The sequence below is a fragment of the Nyctereutes procyonoides genome, unplaced genomic scaffold (genome assembly GCF_905146905.1).
Source record: "Nyctereutes procyonoides isolate TBG_1078 unplaced genomic scaffold, NYPRO_anot_genome, whole genome shotgun sequence".
In the NCBI taxonomy this organism is placed as follows: Eukaryota; Metazoa; Chordata; class Mammalia; order Carnivora; family Canidae; genus Nyctereutes; species Nyctereutes procyonoides.
The window spans coordinates 5,820,383-5,838,463 of NW_026575141.1; the positions used below are offsets into that span (position 1 = coordinate 5,820,383).

Below are 18,081 nucleotides of genomic sequence, written 5' to 3' on the forward strand. Positions count from 1 at the left end.
GAGTGGGGCGGGTGTCGGGGGGAGGGAGGAGGGGAGAGCAAGGACAATTTTAGAAAGTGCCCAGAGACCTCAGGGAGAAGGATGGGGGCCAGAAGACGGTGGTTTTCTCTGGGGCTGGGGTCGCGGGGCCCCTGGCAGCCCCAGAACGCGCCGGTTCCCCGCGCGGGAGGGGCCGGGCCTCCGCCCCCGCGCCGGGCTGGCTCGGTCGCGCTAGCGGGTGGGACCCCAGCGCGCGCGGCCAGCACCCAGGCCGCCCCCGCCCGCGGCCCCGCCGCCCCGTCCTGCTGCCCCCGGCCCGAGGTGGCGCCCCGGGCGAAGGCGGGGGCGCAGCGTCCAGGCGGGCCGAGCGCGCCCCGCGGCCCCCGAGCCCCGGCGGAGAACCAGCCGCCGTCCGCGGGGTGGGGGTGGGGCACCCGGCGCAGCGGCAGGAGGCAGGAGGCAGGAGGCAGGAGGCGGCGGGCCGTGGGCGCCTCCCCGCCCCCACCGCGGCCCTCCTCCTAGCTAGTTTCGCGGCCCTGGCCCAGTCGCTTCCTCGCCTTGGTTCTGTTTCTTCATCTGTAAAATGGGGGGGGGGGGGGTGACGGCTCCCGGTTCTGAGGCCCTACGGCATTGTGCCGTGGAGGGCACGGGGGAGCTCCTGCAGAAACCAGCCCACGGGTCGATCCCCTAACCTCGGCTCGCAAGCCGGCAGCGGGTGCCCTCGGCTGTGACACCGGGGCGTGGACTGCCAGCCCTGGGGGCATCCCGCGGCCATCCCTCGGCTCCCGCCCGACTCGTCTTGCCCCCTAGGGGGCGCTGCTCCTCGGGCGTGGGCGTGGTCGCTGGAGTTGGGAGCCCCACCTCAGTCTGCGACCTTGGACCACAGGAAAGTGGCTGTGGGAAGCAGGCATGTGATGTGCTTGGCACAGACCTGGCACAGGGAGGACAGCCATGTTTAGGGACATTTGGATAGTGTCAGCCTAAACTGCACCAGGTGCTGCCCTGCCCGCTTCAGCACAGGGGACCTGGGTTTAGAGATCTCCAAAAAGAACTAGGGTGTCATCGACTTGGAACAACAGGGCTTAAGGATTTCTTTTTCCAAGCAAAGGCTGGCCACAGGCCCCCAGCTGGCCTGTTGCCACAGAGTCCTGCAGGGGCTGGTGGCAAGGTGACGGCTGTGGGGGCATGGGGAATCCTGGGTGCTCCAGCCTTGCTTCCCATTCTTTCTCTCTGCCTGGTTCCATGCAGTACCCTCTGTGGGGGCTGAGCTGCACTTCATTCATCCATTCGTTCATTCATTCATTTATAAATCACTTACTGCATACATGCTTCTCTGACAAATACTGTGCCAGGGAGGGGGATACGTAGATCAGTAACACCTGGCCTGTCTCTGGAGGGGATCTGTAAAATTGGGGGCAAACAGTCCTCCTCTCTTAGCACCTAGCCTAGCACCCAGCAATTGTTAGCTATTGCTGACATCATGATGTTAGAGGGAGCTTGTCATCTAGAGACCCTCCACTCCGTCATGTAGGTCTGCCACTCTCCCATGCTGTCGCTGGTACTCCTAGAGGAGAGAGTTAACCAGCCTGGAGCGCCGAGTCAGGATCTGGATCCTTCTCTCAGATTTCTAGCTCTTTACAGCATGAACTGTTTTCTCTCCTGGTCTCCAACCTTAAGCCTTGGTCCACCTCACAGCACGGTTTCATAGCCAGGCAGTTTCTCTACCCACCTCCTTCTGGTAGGCTCTGAAAAGGGGAGTGGGGAGGCCTTGCTCCTACTGCCTGAGCCCCCTCAGGGAGTTAGAGATGCAGACTCTTAGCCTTGCCCCAGGCCTCCTGGATCTGAACCTACATTTTAGTAAGACTCCCGGATGAGTTATATGCATGTTAAAGTTTGAGAAGCACTCTTCCAGGGCCCACTGGCCTGAAACCAGAGGAAAATGGAGAGCTAGTCTTCAGGAAATGCCCCCAGTCCAAGTCACTCAGATACTTCCAGGTTTGGGGCCTCAACTCTTTCTGCTGTTGGAGAACGCCCTGTTTCCACCTTTAGGCGCCTCTCCTTCCCTAGGAAAATTAGTTCTGCTAAAGTTGACAGGATTCAAATATCTGCAGGTGATGCCCACTGACAGGGCAGGGAACTTGATGGACTCAGCTGTGGGTCTTCTGTGGCCAGCACACAGTAGGTGCTTAGCTTATGTTTATTAAACTGCAACACATTCCTTGCAATTGGAACACAGTTCAGTAATAGGGTAGGATGCCTGCGGTCAGAAATGTGAAGCAAGTGACCCCTGCTCTGATGGGTCTGAAGCCCCTTCCCAGAAGACACCAAGAGCAAATATATGGGACATGCATGATGATCCTCTTTCCCAATCTCTTGGTAGACATCAGGAATTGATTACAGCTGACTTTCTGGCATGACGTTGGAATCCTTCTCTACATAGCACCCTAGGGAGTCACTATCAATCGATCTCATGGCACTTTTGGAGATCTTTGCCTCAGGTCTTCCTCTGGGAGCTGCCCTCTACAGATCAGGCAAGCTGAGACAGGACACTGGGCCAGTTCTTACTGATGCCTACTGCTCCCACCCTCCCACGGAAGCCCCCTGGTTGGGTGTGCTGCTGCCCCTGGGGGACTGCCCTCCCCAAATGTTCACAGCTGGAGGGATGATGTCCAGCCCCAGACCTGTCTTGCTTACACAGGCTTCTCTCCCTAAGGGGTAGGAGACCACATAACTGGCCACCATGGTGGGCCTCCATGAGGCTTTTGATGCTCTCGTCCTTTACTGACTTCTCCTGCTACCCTGTCAGATGGGAATGCCCCCAACAGTCATGCACTGTGGTGTTCTGGAGTGTGCCCCTCTGACCCCATGGTTTTGGTGGAAACGAGGGGGTTCTAGGGAGCGCCCACCCAAGGGTGTTCCCATCTCCTCCCTGGCATGGTGCCCTGGTAACCGCCAGTACTAGGATTCTTGCCATGGGTCAGGGCAGCTCTGCTCTGTACTGGACTGCTGTAGCACCCTGTTCTCCTAGCACTGCCCCTGCACCCTGGTCTCTGCCCACTACCCCTTGGCTGCCCCCCCACACTCACCACACCAGCAGGGAGGAGTCATTTTCTTTGGCATGTTATCAGGTCTACTAATCAAACTGCCAGTCGTCGAGAGATACCTATACTCACAGCCAACCCCTACCACCATCTTTCCCTTCTGCCTACTAGGTCCAGAGTTTAGCTCTAAGGAAAGGTGTCCATGTGGAACTTTCGGCTGTTTGTGGGCTTGCGCCCTCACTAGTCTGTGAAGTCAGGCCTCTGCTGTGTTTACTGCTATCTCCAGTGCAATGCAGGTGCTCAGGACATGTGGGCCGCTTACCAGCCCTGAATCCTGAGATCACCTGTAAAGGCTGGATCTTTTACCTTTTTAGCTTCAGTTTACAGATAAGGAAACAGCCTCAGAGCTTACTTAACCTGCCCAAGGGCACTCCATGAGTACAACGCAAGCTAGGGCAGCCTGTCTGCCCTCAGAGGTGTGTCCTCGGCCCCTACGCTGTCCTGAGTCCTTGAGGTAAGTCTCATTTCCACATACTCTACCAGCATCAACTCAGCCTAATAATTACTAATCTGGTTGACTATCTAGCAACTTGGCCTTTGAATGCAGCCTAAACTCCGCAATTAATTCCGAGTCCCAGAGTCTGAGCCAGGCGCCGCAGGACAGGCTGGAGAGAGTACAGCCTGGCAGGGCAGCAGCCGGGGGCTGGGAGCATGGGCCACCGTACCGCCTGCCCCGACACCACTGCCTCTTATGAAGCCTGAGGCCCAGACACTCCTGCCCACGGCCATCTGTGCATGCAAACACCACCTTCCGATGTCCAACAGGGGGACTGTTTAGATTAACTGCAGCTGTGTCTTCTCCTGCTTCCACGCGGACAACTGGGAACGTGAAATGTTAATACTGGGGGCTCTGTCCCTGGGCCACACTCACCTGGCCTGAAACAGCACTTGGGTGGCTGCGAAGAGCACCAGACATCCACTCCAGAGTAGAGGGTGAGCTGGCGTCCTCGGCCCAGGCACCCAGATAACACCTATGGATTGAGGCCGCCTGCTCACTGAACCGCATCAATGTCACACTCTCAGGGCACAGTGGCTGAGCCTAGGGCATAGAATGACTCCATCGAGCTGGGATGATGGATCTGCGCTGTCAGGGTGGCAGCAGCCAACGCCCTCAGGCAGCAGGGAAAGGGACTGTGGCCTCCTGCTGGCCTTGTCCAAGGTCCTGAGGCAGTCATGATGGAGCTGTGAGTCCCCTGTCCTGCCCGGAGTCGATTCCAGTCCCGGGTTTAGATGCTCTCATAAAGGTCCCTAGAGACCACGCAACAGCCTCACTCCCCCAGGGCTGTTTTTGGAAAAATGTCTTTTGAAAGAGCCCGGCACCAACAGCCAAAACTATGGTGACATACTTCTGTCATTACTTTTAGGGGGGCAGGGAGGGACTATCAAGGAACCTTCTGGGATGCTGTTGATCTGAGTGGTTGCAGGGAAGTTCAGATTTATGAACATCTGCAAGCCATATACTTAAATTTGTGTATCTTAAAGTTATACATCAACTTGAAAAGTGATGTGGGAACCCTGAAGTGTCTTATGCAGGCCTTGCCCACTCACACTGACTGCTTCTCCCCACAGGGCCGATGGGACCTCAGCTGGTCAGCACCCAGGGCTGGCGAGGACAGGCCTTTGGTCCTTGGTGCTATGTGGCCACATGCTGCCCTGGAACCTAGGCAGGCAGTCTGAAGAGTGTCACAGGCCAGCAGAGAGCTTTGCTGTGTGACCCCTGGACTAGACCCATTCTTCCATCTGGCAAACCTGTTGAGTCACCTCGTCCTTGAAAAACCTCCCATAACTTTCCTTGGTAGACAAGTGCTATTTGAGGTTTCTCTAACCATAACTTCTAGCCCCTTACACTCTCAGACACATCCCATACATTATCACTTAATATTTATGTATGTAAGCAGTGTATTACTTGGTTTTGAACTTTATATAATAATGCTCAAATGGCAATGTCATCTGAGATGTGCTTTCTTGTTTAAGATTCATCCATTTTTCTGCATGCTCACAATTCATTTTCATACACCTGTATCAGTAAGGTTAACTGGGTTTTCCTATTTCCTATCACCAGTATCTGATGTCCTCAGCAGCTTGTAGGCGGATATGAGGGATGATTCTTCCCTTTATCCCGGCACTTAGAACAGTGCCTAGAGGCAGTGGGGAGGAGGGCACTAAGTGCTAAGTGCCTCATTACCAGGGGGTTAAGGGTTCAGGGCAGACCCATTCCTAATGAGAAAACCACCTGAGGATGTTGCTGCTGCCAGGGCAGGACAAGCAGTGGCATTTTGCACATGCTAGTCAGTGCAGTGGCTCTGCACAGAGCAAGGTTGTAAGCGTTCTGCTCACTGGAGGGGTCGCCTCCCTGTACCTAGGCAAGGGCACCCTGGCTTCCTTCAACTGAACCAGGGCAAGGGCACCCTGGCTTCCTTCAACTGAACCAGGTCCTCAGGCCCCTGGGGGCCAGACACTTGCCAAGGTGAAAGCCATGATGTAGAGAACATAGGCTAGGGACTGGTTTTCTATTCCTGGCCCTGCCATAAATAAGCTAGATGGGCAAGTCACTTTGTCTCCTTCCTTACCTTATAAAATGAGTTTGGACAGTGATAGCTAATTCTTGAACTTGAGAACTAATCAGTATCACCAAAGAAGCTTGTTACAAGTGCTGGTTCCCAGGCCCTGGACCACAGGAATTGAGGGAATGGTTCTGGAGTGGGAAGCGATACATGCAGATTTACCTGATAATAAATAAAAAATCAGAAATACTCACCGATGATGAAAAAGTTGATACACAGGGAGTTATAATAAGTGCTCCCAACCTCAGCTGTTACCTATACGCAACCACTTTTAATCATCTGTTTCAGATTTTTTGGTGGTTACCATCATTGCTAAACAGGACAGTTCTTGTTTTATCAACTGCACAAACATTACCCATTGTCCTCCTACTGTGATGGACGGTTCAGTTACACTCCCACGCCCAGTGAGTCCTGGCAATTTTTGGAAGCTGTGTTTTAACGAGCACCTCAGGTGATTCTGAATTAGCTGGTCGGTCAGCCACACTTAAATAAGCACTGGTCTAGAGTGGCTTCTGATAGACGCTCATGTTTCCTTAGATCACCTCTTAAGCACCTGGTTCCTCTGCTTGGCTTCTAGAACATGCTGACAGACCCTTTCCCCATCTCTGGGAGCTTTGAAAGGCGGGGCAAGGGAGCCACTCTGGCAACCACACTATTCCACGTTTGTAGTGGGTGGAACTGCCCTGCCCTGTCCTCTTGCTACCCCATCTCATCTAGTGTTACCTCCTGTCCCCCAGTTGCATAATTAGAATGAGCAGATTTCTCCTCTAGGGACTGGCATAGCTCTGGCTCTAGCAGATTGTTGAGCATCTGACTCCTTCATAATAACCAAGAAGTGGTGTATTCAGACAACAGTACATACAGAAACAAGGTACACAGCAAAATGAACCTAACAAGGACACAGCCCACAGACATACAAAGTGAGAGAAGGCAGGCACACAAGAATCCATACTGCAGGACTCCACCTATGTTAAACTTAAAACCAGACAAAATTGAAAAAAAAAAAACAAACCACAAAACAGACAAAACTCTGGACTGGGAGCAAGGTCAAGAGAGGCACTACTTTGGAGGGGGACAGTGACTGAAGAGCAAGTTTGAGGAGCTGGTAATGTTCTTTTGACTTGTGTATATTTACATGGCTATGTTCACTTTGTAAACCCCTGTATCCTTTAATTTGTGGACTTTTCCAAATTTGTATTTCCTTATAAGTATCCCCAATAAAAAAAAAAGAAGAGAAACCAAGCAGCTCTCTCTCCTGCCTAAACAAGCCCTTCCCCAGGATGGGATGGGCCCTGGTAGGCAGGGGAAGCCAGGGATGGGGCTCTCATCTGCGTAGCTCGGCCTAGGTTGGGGGAGGAAGGCTGGCGTTCTGAGCGCTGATCCTGCTGGTCACTGTGTATTTCCGAGCTCCAGCCTGGAGCCCCACAGAGCAGAGCAGCCTGCTGGGTCAAGGAAGTGGCTGGAAATGAGGCCCAAGCATATTCTCTGGGAAGGATGACAAGATATTAGCCAACCAAGACTCATATGCCATCTTCCCCACCTGCTAGCAGCCAAGCTGTCCGGGGGGAGGGTGGTGGATGGGCCCCCAGCCCGCCTCCCCAGGCTGCTAGCCAACCCAGTGTAAATATTATCATACTCCTACGCATCTGAAGGACGTTAATTATTAAAACACATGCCACCCAGGGTAGTGCACTGTAATTAGGTTAAAATTAAATTAGCATCCTCTCGTAATTAGGACATCAATAACTACTCTTGAGGCACCAGTTCTCCAGCCCCTCCCCAATGCTTCCCAACATGAGCTAATGCAAGGAAAGGGGTCCATTGACTCTCCCTGGGATGCAGAAATAATCAAAACCATAAATAAAGTAAAGGCAGTTGCAGAAGCCCTTCCCTCCCCCCTCCCCCCCGCTTTCCATTCTGGTCCTGCTTGCTGGCAGGGAGAAGGTAGATGACAGTCACTGGGGAGGGTCTTGGGGTGGCAGTTACTTCCCTGTTGGCTAGCCCAAACCTGGGGCTCTGATGCATCAGCCCTCAGAGACTGGGAAGCTTCCAGAGCCTGTCCAGAGCTTAGCATGCTGTTTTCCTTCCACTTGTTAGCTCTTGACTCTGCTGCCCTCCCCATGTCCTGGTGCACTGCCCATGGCTGTGGCTTGTTAGGGAGGTTTCAGTTGCTCCAGCCTGGCCTACATGGCTCCTGGGGGCCTATGGAGACAGCCTTGGCATCCACTGGACCCAGTGTTGTCTGGGTCTTAATCTGCACTTGGTGGGTGGGTGGATGGATGGATAATAGGTGGTGCTCAGGAGGTTTTCGAGCTCAATTGGAAAGGCAGGCAGGGGAAGGGACTCTGGAGAAGTTTTTGGTGCTACTGGTGCAAGTGCTGGTGTTGGCTGATCTTAAGTATGGACAAAAGGCAAAGTCTCTAATGCATCCACATGCTGAGTGCCCCCCTGAAATTCTGCATCCTATGTGCCTGGCTCCCGTCACCCCAGTCCCAGCTCCACCTACAACAGACCCCAAGAACTCAACAGATGTGCAGGGGAGGAACTGAGATGAACTGTCAGCCGCACCGTCCAGCCTTGTGAACGGTCTAGCCTGGGTTGAAACCAGCCTTGGAAGAGACAGAAAAGAAGTAGGAAGGTTCAGGCATTATTTCAATTGCAGAGCCACGGAGGGCTTATCCTTTGGCGCAGATGTAACCAAGGCAACTGTGGAGACAGTGAGCTGATTTCAGACCCTTCTGCTAGAGAGTGGGCTGGCATCTTGCCCCTGCCAATGGAGCTCATGGGGAGTACATCCTGACCTGCCTCTGGACCCCACCAGGAGGTAGAAAAACGGGGGAGGCGGGAGTTCTCTTCTCTATGACTAGCCTCCCCCATGCATGACAAAAAAAATGTAAGACCACAGGGAGTGGGCTTGCCTGCTGGGGGCAGGACAGCTTCTCTAGGAGTGGAGACAGGCAGGGACCTTCACACTTCTGCTTGGGTCCTGTCAGGGGCTATATGAAGTAAGTCAGGGGAAACTAGTTTTCTGGGCCGTAAAGGCTCTGATTTGAGGACCATAAGCTCTCTAACCCAGAGGGATTGGCAGGCAGGCAGGCAGGCAGGCAGAAATGGGAGTCTTCAAGGGAAAGGAAGCACACGGTTTCTAGAGATGCACACACACTTCTCCCCCACTCACCTCTCCCCTTAGCTAGAATGCACCCTGAGTTCAGTTAGCACATATCTTTTCACCTAAAAGACAGGTTCTGGGTAGAACCCCATGTAAACTCTGTGCCTCAACAAGCGGGTGTAGGAGCAGAATTGCCAAGAACCAGAATTTTCTGAGATCTAGGATGTTTGGTTTAGGGATAAGAGCTCGCCAGCCAGGCCCTACCACCTCCCCTTTCTTCAATATCAAAGGACCAACCTTATATGGCAGCTTGGAGCACCATCCCAGATTGGAAATGGGGGGTTGAATGTGGGGCCACCAGGAAGGTATGCCACGTTTCACAGGATTATGTGCCTAGGAAGGGGAGGGCTGCATAGATGAGGCAGATTCCCAGGACAGGACACTGTGGTGACCTGTCGCATACCTCATTTCTCTCCCTGGCATTCTCGGACTCACACAACAGGTTCTTCACTGCACATGACAGTGGCTGCTCTTGAGCCTCCCTCTTCCATGGGGGGGGGGGGGTAGGAGTGGCCTGGGGTTTCTGAGCTCTGTGGCCAGCTCTACCTCGATCCCCTGGAGGTTACTCTGTTAAGTCAAACAGAGCAGGAAGAGCAGGAACTAACCTGGAATGTCAGGGTCTCCTTGGCGAGCAGCCGAGACCCCTCTTGGACTTGCCCTTGTCCTCTAGCAGCTCCATTTTCCAATGAACACACACTGTGGAAGGAGATGGGCAGGCACTGGGGCCCCCAATCCTTAACACACACTGTGCCAGCTTATCTGGTGCTAGCCTTTACTCCAGCCGCAGCAGGAGAGGGAAGAGAGTTCCTTCTGGTCCCCTGCCGGGGCTCCAGCAGAACTTGGCAAAGGACAGTATCAGCGACTCTCCATAGGGGCCTGGTGAGACCGAGCCCAGCCTTTTGTGTGTGGTCACTCCTGGGCACTGCTTGACAAGCTGCTCTAAATCTTCCAGGTCCTTGAGGGCAGCCACATGCAGTGGGGAGTCTGGACTGACGAGTTAAAAAAGAAGCTCTCCAGCCTTCTACAGGATGGCCAGGTGCCATCATGCCTCCCAGGTCCAGGGAGCTGCCTATGACTTTGAAGAACTGCTCTGCTTCCCCTGACTGGCCGTTTCTAGGGCTGAGGCCAGGCATGCAGATGACTATGCTGAGGGTCAATCAAGTGCCCAAGTCTTCTCCTGCTGGGGCTGTCAAGACCCCAGGCTCTGGACTCCACCATGACCAATAAGAGCTGCAGACAGCAGGTACTATTTTATTGGGCCTTGAAAGCTTTAAATACAGAAGTGGGGAGGGCTGGCAGGGGGCAGATGTAGACACGCTGGCATTTGAGAATGGACGTATCAGAAGAATCACATAATCAATCAACAGGTGGACAGAGAGCTGGGGAGAAAGGCAATCTGGGATAGAAGTGGGGTGCCAGCTGGCCTTGGGTGTCAGGATCATGCCCTATGTTAGGACAAAGTCTTTCATGTTCCTGATTTGAGGACAACTTTAAAAACAAAACTGCCAAATAAAAACACAAAATCAGCTGGGACAGACTGTGGACAGCAGTGCCTGTCATCTCAGAAGACAATGGCCTGCCCTCCGAAAGCCTTGGGCTCCCCCATCCCACCTCCAGCCCAGATGGTGCCCCACAAGACATTTCCATACACTGAAGCAAAGCTGGACCCAATCTACACCCCTGATCTGGGGTCTGGAGCTGAAAACACCCTCCCTGCAGAGGAGGAGGTATTGGTGTGAGCGGGGCTGGGGGCCAGACCCGCTTCCTTCCTTAGCGGCTGTAGCCAAACTCATCAGCATCGTCGGCCCGGAAGTCTCCATAGCGCCACAGGTTCAGCTGTGAAAAGGCAGAAAATGACTGTGAGGTGGGACCCGTTGGAACCCTAGAATTAAGCCCCCTTTCTCAGCTTCCCGTGGAGCCCTTGAGGCAAAAACTCACCCTGGCGCTCTTGGCTGACTCTTGGGCATTCAGATATTCTGTTATCTGGAGGGACAAGGGAAGAAAGGGAGGTCACAAAGAGGGTATTTGCCACTGAACAGCCAGAATGACCCTGGGGGCTGCCTGGGTCTGGTCTGCGTCATTCCCCCACTCAGCGGGTCGCCAGTTCCCTCAGAACAAAATCCAAAGTGCATGGTCACATGGGCCTTCTTGCTGTTCCCTGACTCTTTGGACTGGCTCTTCCATCTGAAACGCTCTTCCCCTCATGTCCACCTGGCTACTAATCTTGCTTCTTTGAGAACTGATAAAGCATCACCATCTCAGTGATGCCTCAAATGATCCCATTTTGAATTCTAATCATCCCTCCCCCACACTCCTGATTCCTTTTATTTCTATTTTCTCTTTTTCTGTTGCATTTATCTTTTTTTTTTTTTTTTTGCATTTATCTCCTATCAGTCAATTTCACTGACTCAGTATATACGTTTTTTGTCAACTCATGTTTGAATGTAGGCTCCATAGTGGCAGAAATGTCTCTTACGGAGGTTCGTAGGCCCTCAATAAAAGCTTGTTGAAAGAAAATCAGTGAATGAATGAACACTTGTAGGGTGTTTATTCTCAGATACTGGGCAAAGGAATGTTCTAGACACTAGAGACGTTATGGGTAGCTTCCTAGGGGAGACAGTGAGAGCTCAAACATTTACAGGGAAACTTATGTCAACTCCAAGGGCAATCTCAAGACACTGGGGGTCTCTAGTGAGAAGACTAGGGGTGTCACGCTTCTCCTGTCCAGAGGAGACACAGTAGCAATTCACACTGTGGTCTTGTTCCAAATGAATCACCATCCTGCACAACCAGTGCCATAGACCCAGAGGCCGCAAGAAAGAGAGGCCTGGGAAAAGGCACACTGGAGAGAGAAGGCTGCTTTCAGCACTGCCGCTCTCATCCTTCCTCTCAGAGAGACTGCGGGGAGGAACTGGGTTCCGCAGGAGGGCACAGGCTTCCCCCCAGCCCGTCCTGAGGTGGAGATGCCCATCCCAACTCCCAATGCTTAGTAAGAAAGGCAGTGCAGGTGGGTCCCAGGTGTCAGCCACAGGCCCTTCATGGTCCAGCCTGTGAAGCAGTGAGGCCCCAGGTGCCTTCCCCGTCTCCGCACCGGAAGACTCAGGCCCAGCTCCACACTCTGGGCGGGTGGCTTTTCAGAGAGGCAGGAGGGTGGCAGGGGCAGTCCCTTAGGCCCATCCCAGTTGAATCTGGCTCCAAGTGGCACTGCAAGTGAGCAGCTGGCTCCAGACTTGGGAGTTTATGTTAGAGAGAAGGAATGATAAAGGGAGGTGGAGGCCCTCTCCAGGCTACCCCTGGCAAGGCTTTTCCAGCCTGCCACCTGGGGGCACATGCTAAGGGACCCTCCCGCTCTAGCTTATAGCTGCATTCTCAGCCAAGCCTGCAGCCAATTAATTTGAGATGTAATTAGCTTTTTTTTTTTTAAACCCCAACAAACCCAAATCCATTATCTTTCTCCAGCAGTAACAGCAGGATGGAGAGTTCCCTGCTTTGTCACTGGCTCTTGATGCGGCCCCAGCCCCCTTGTGATAGCAGGTGGGGAGCACTGGCAGCCTGGTTCCACATCACGTACCACTTTCTGGAACTGTTTCTCCTTGCGCACCTCCACCATGACCAGGCCCTCCTTTACCAAGCCGAGCCCCACGTCCCCCTTGGAATCAGCAAACTGTAGGGTGACATGGGGGCAGCCAGCGCTCAGGTGTTCCACATTGAGCAGGCACTGAGTGTTCTGGATATCCCGTACCACACTGTCCACAGCGTCTGTTCGAGCATCCTCCTGGAGCAGACACACATGCAGCTTAGTGGGAGGCAGAAGGGTGAACTTTAAAGACAGCCACGTGGGCCCCAGGTCCTGTTCATGGACCTCCAAGTAAGTGTCCAGCAGGTGCAAGCATCTCATTCCCCACTTCCTAACAAGGAAGGAAACAGCCTCCAGACAGGAAGCATCCCCTCTCCCTGGCCTGTCCTTTCCCTCCCCACCTAGCCTATCTGCATATATCCCAACCTTGTCACCACCCCTATACCCTGCCCACCTGCCTTCTGTCTCTGAGAAAAAGTGGCTTTTGTCCATCCACAACTGACCCTCCACTTGCTGTCTTGGCCCCCCATCATCTCCCACCCCCACCAGACTGTGCTCTAGTGCCCTGATCCCTCATAGTCCTGCTTTTGTGCATGCATTGACCTCTCAGGCTCTCTCCATCATGCCCCTGACCTATGCTATCACCACTTTCTCCCGCTGTTTCTCTTCTGCCCTTCAGCAAATTTCATGAAAAGGCATAAAATGTTCTATGGCACCAATTCCTACCCTACCATTTGCTCCTTAGCACCCTCCATCTGGCAGCAGCTCCAAGCAGGCTGTTCAGACCCTGCTCTGAGCACCAGGGACCTCTGTTAGGGCTGAAGCCAAGGGTACTTGCCAAGCCTTATGCCTGACCTCCCCAGGGAGCTGGACACTGCAGATCGGCTCCCCACTTCTGGAAACTGGGTGGCTCTGCCACCCTGAGCCCACATTTTCCTCTCTGGATGCACACTGTCTCAGGTTCTTCGTTGGATTGGGGAAGGCCAGCATTTGCCAAGACTCACTCTCTTCTACAACCTGTCTTCCACATACTGCCCTATATGTGCCCATGGTTTTGGCTCCCAACTCTGTGGTTCTAGGTCTCCTCGCTTTCCAAACTGAACACTATCAAGCTGTCTGGAGTTCCCACAGCCCCTAATTTGCTCCTTTTTGTCCTAGTATCTTGGCCAACAGCATCATAGCCACATGTAAGAAACCCAGTCATCTTCTGTTCCGCATTTCCTGCTTCCCCTCCTCAAACAGTGCCCCTGTGGCACATTGGTGTGATCAGGCTGTCACTGTGTCTAGCCTGGACTTCCACTACTACCCCATCCAGTCTCTGACAATGGCCCCTGGAGGAACTTGCAGAACCAGATTTGACTGTGTCACACCTATGCCGAAAATCCTGCCCCTACCCATCAGGCCCTGATTTATCTTTCCATTTTCATCTCTTGCCACTGCCCACAAGGTCCCAGAATCCCAACCGTGTGGACTAGTCTTTGCCCAAAGTGCTCTGGCCCACTGGGCCCATCCATCTACAGAATCAGCTCAGATGCTCTAATGCCACCCCCTCTGTGGCACCTTCCCTCAACTTCCTTGGTCACTCCCATCTCTTAAGTCCTGTCACTAAAAGGCTAATGGTCACTGTTCTATCTTCTAGTAGCCTGTGAGGGCCGCCATCAGTGGCTGAATGTCACGGGACAGCCTTCTTAGGAAGGAAGGAAGGAAGGAAGGAAGACTTACGTCTTGGGGCACCTGGATGAAGGCGAAGGCATACTCTGTGGCCTGAGCAGGCAGCACACGAGTGCTGAAGGCAGGTGGGAGGGTCCCCAGGCGGGTGGACGGCAGGATCTCTCTCTGCAGAGGACATGTCAGGCAAGAGCATCACATACTTGATGCCCACCCACCCCTGCCCTTACTCTCTCACAAGATGACTCCTGTGACTGGGTCTCTGGAATTCTAACTCAGGCTCCGGCCACGACTTGCTCCCACTTAGCCCCATGTGCAAGCAGGCAGCCATGGCTCACACCTTCTCATCCTGGGCCTGGTGTTGGCACACCTGGTGTCTACTAAAATAATCAACTTGATCACTGATCTCTAGCCACGATTTCCACCTTTTCCCAATGCTTTCCCTCTGTGATTCCTTGAATACTTTTCCACAGTCCAGGGGGTGCTCTGCTGGAAAAGCACACTGAGGGTCCCGACAGTCCTGCAACATGGCAGGACCTCTTTTGTGTATCCCCTGGTGCTAAGTTGGGAGCATGGCCCAACTCTGGGCTTCTGCTAATTGACCCTCAACCCTAGCCTTTGAGGAAAGTAGACAAACATCAGGAGTAGCATGGTTCTGAACTCCAAATTTCTCTCCTTGCTGCTTGCTGCCGTGCCCACAGGGAATCTTCCAGAATTGTTAACAGACTCCCAGGCCCAGCCCTAAGGGCTTTTCTCAAGGGTGCTCGTCACTCTGCTCCCTTACGACTGTCCTTTCCCAGCAAGCCTAGGTTTGGGCACATGCTGGGATCAGCACACAAGCACCTAGTCAAGCATGAGGACCAGGAGCTGTGGGGCAGTGAGAACTTCCATGGGCTCTCTCTTCAAAGAAGTTGGGCAGAAGATGAGCCAACCCTGGGTGTGGCTGGGCACTCATCCTTAGTGCCCAGAAAGGAGACTCCTCAGAGATCAGAAACCTCTGATGAGATACATCAGCTGTGCCTGGTCTCTCAGGGTTCAGCAGCCTGTAACACGAACCGCAGAGATGCTTACATGCTCACCGTGGAGTCAGGAAGGGATTCAGAGCTTGCAGGAACCTCTGAGAGCTCAGAGGGACTTGACGCAGGGGACTATTGTGCTGAATGACCCTGGCAGCCCCCCGGGGGCCTACTCTTTGCCTACTCTTCCACTTTCCTGGTCCCCCACACTTACATTGCCATAGTCAATGTAGAAGACGTGCACTTTGGCAGGAGACTCGACTTTTTCCACTCGGGCGCGGTACCTGCAACGGCAGTACAGGCAGAGCTCAAGGGCCAGCCCTGGAGAGTCTGGCCTCCCTGGAGCCTTAGTGACAGCAGGGAAGTGGCACACTTCCCTGCCCTGGGCTCAGAGTGAACACCCCTGGGTGTCGCAGAGGGCAGTTCTCAGACTCCATGAAGGCCCAGGTGCGGGGCATGGTGGCCACCATCTAATGGAATCAGAGCCTCGCTGGGAGCAGGGGGAGGGAGAAGGGAGCATGTGGAGCAGATTAATGTGTCCTTGGGGCATAAAGCAACAAGACTAATGACTAGATTGATGTCTGCTGTTTAAAGCCAGCACACTGAACAGCAGCTGTAATTAGCCGGCAGATCTGTCTGGGAGGCCGCGGCAGGGAACACATCCAAGTCAGTTCGTCACCCAGGGAAGGCCATGGGCCCTACTCTTGGTAGATCAGACATAAGTGACCTTCTTGCAGCCTGTGAGTGCTCCTGCTCATGTTCCAGACAGCTGGGCTGGAGGGTCGGGCGGCTGGTCTGGACTCACTAAGAGTCAGCCTCCACCCTCCCTACCCCGTGTGACATCATTTTTTCCCGTGTGGGGTAAGGGCTGTGTCGGAGAGTCTCAGCCAGCCATGGCTCCCTCAATAGTTTCCCAGGAACAAGAAGAGACACTACTTCTATACATGAGGCTCACCGGGCTGCAGGAAAATCATAGGCCCCAGATGGGTGGTGGGCAATGAGGAGGGTCATACTGGAGAGCTGGCCAAAGTCAATCACCACCACCACCCGCTGGAAACCAGGTTGCTAAGGCAAATGCCTGAAGTCTACCTGGTAGCTATGCAGGCCTGTGCCCTGAGGACAGACCTGCTCTTGCTCCTGCTTAAGACTCTCTGCTCAGTTCCAAGTGGCTTACCATTCTCCATCTACAAACTTGGCAATGCAGAATTCTCCCCGGCGGGGGGCATAGGAACCTTCGACAGGAGGGTGGCTGGCGATGTCATTTCGCATGTTCTCCATCAGCTTCTCCAGCTGGGTGCCTGCAGGGAAGGAAGGAGTGAGACCTGGGTTGGGGAGTAGGCAGGGCATGGTGTTCTGCATCTGCCTGTGGCACTGGCCTGCCCCATTCCACAGGGAAGCCCTCTTTGGTCTCTGCTCAAGAGGTTTACACTGTCTTCAAAAGTGGGACAGGGACCTGCTGACACGTTGGGCTTCAGAGGCACACAACCACACAACGTCAGCTCTCCAATCCACCAGCCAGGGCTTTGGAAGTCACTTGGGATGTTCTTGGGCTCCATTCAAGTAGGTGGACGAAACATGGGGATGTGGAGCCAGGCCAGCTGGCCTCGTCCAGGGTGGGAGTGGAACAGCTTACACCCATTCCCATGAGGGCTGCAGCCATTCTTTGCCAGTGTCTCCCCGGGACAAACATGAAGGATGGACCCCACACAACCTTGGGCAAGGAAAGAGCCTCAGACTCTGAACCACAGAAGATGGGGAGCAGAGCCCAGAGTATATTCAAACTTGGTTACTCTGGCTTTGCTTACCATGTCAAGTACATGCAAAAGCAAGCTTTGGTACTGCTGGCGTTCCAACCTCCCACTCCAACTTGTGCTCCCTTTGGTGGGTGGGGGAGAGTCTTCTTCCCTGCCTATCTTTCCCCAATCTTGAGTCCCTGTTGCTCATCAACTGGTAATCACGTTTGGCAACACCCAGGGTCCTCTCAGGTTCCCTCCTCAAGCCCTAATGCTATGTCCTCCGGCCCCACTCAGCTAAGCATCAGTCCCCAGTAACTTTACTTTCCCATCCCCCTTGGCCCTGCCTCTAGCTCTGCATCAGCCCTGTTGTGCCCCCTTTGCTCCCTGAGTTAGTGGTAGCTGGGTTCGTGTAGTGTGGGTATGGGATTCTTCTTTCCACCTCCAGAGCCCATGGCCACACTGTAACAGGTGCCTAACACATGCTGGCTGTTGGTACACTTGTCAACAGTTGGCCTTATATGTTCCTTGTCTGGTTTATGTTTCTGCCACTATGCTGTGAGCTCCTTCAGGGCACAGACCATTGCTCACTTGGTTCTGTTTGCTCTTGCAAGGCTTAATAAATCCCTGACACATGCAGAGTGCTTAAGAATTCAACTGTATTGAAGATGCACTCTGCATTCACACACAAAGACATGTCCACTCTTGGACCTCTGCATGGGCCACTGTCCCAGCATTCATAAGCCCCAGTTTCAGAACAGGGACTTTTAGGAAACAGCTGTCCTCCCATCCCCACCCAGCAGTAAACTTTCTACAAGACAAATTCTTTCCATACTTGGTCTACTTTTATTTTTTTTGCTCTAAGGCAATAGAAGCAGACTTTGCCTCCTGCAAACAAGTCCTTACACAGAGCCTGGCTGGTCATTTACAGCTAATGGCAACGCTTTCATCATTTCATTAGATCCTTCCTGAAGGCAGGCTTTAATTAAGAGAAGAGACACAAGGCAAGAGGATGTCCCCCAGGAGAGGATGAAAGGTTTCAGAAGAGGGAGGCTGTAGTTGCTGAAGTTTATTTTCAAGGATTTTATGGAACCGAGGTCAGGTCTTCTCTTCAGGAGTCCACTACAGCCCTCCAGATAGCGTGCCAACAAGCGCCTCACCCCCTTCCCCAGTGTTTCAAGAATACATGGTTTCCCCCTTGGTTCCTTTTCTCCTACCTTGGCCACTACTCGCTGCAGTGTTCTGGCTCCCTAGAGCTGACCGAGATAGCCAGG

At 53.4% G+C, this 18,081-nt stretch overlaps 1 protein-coding gene across 1 annotated transcript in view; it reads right to left on the reverse strand.

Annotated features, from left to right (window-relative positions):
• Positions 1–10,044: 10,044 nt before the first annotated feature.
• The window catches only part of SND1 (staphylococcal nuclease and tudor domain containing 1), a 418,777-nt gene continuing 410,740 nt past the window's right edge, over positions 10,045–18,081 (reverse strand). The window contains exons 19-24 of the mRNA XM_055307416.1: positions 16,249–16,372; positions 15,289–15,358; positions 14,113–14,226; positions 12,385–12,588; positions 10,752–10,796; positions 10,045–10,649 (exon numbers count right to left, since the gene is read on the reverse strand). Of these exons, the coding sequence (XP_055163391.1) occupies positions 10,584–10,649; positions 10,752–10,796; positions 12,385–12,588; positions 14,113–14,226; positions 15,289–15,358; positions 16,249–16,372 (623 nt within the window). The 3' untranslated portion in view covers positions 10,045–10,583. The remainder of the gene's footprint in view (positions 10,650–10,751; positions 10,797–12,384; positions 12,589–14,112; positions 14,227–15,288; positions 15,359–16,248; positions 16,373–18,081) is intronic.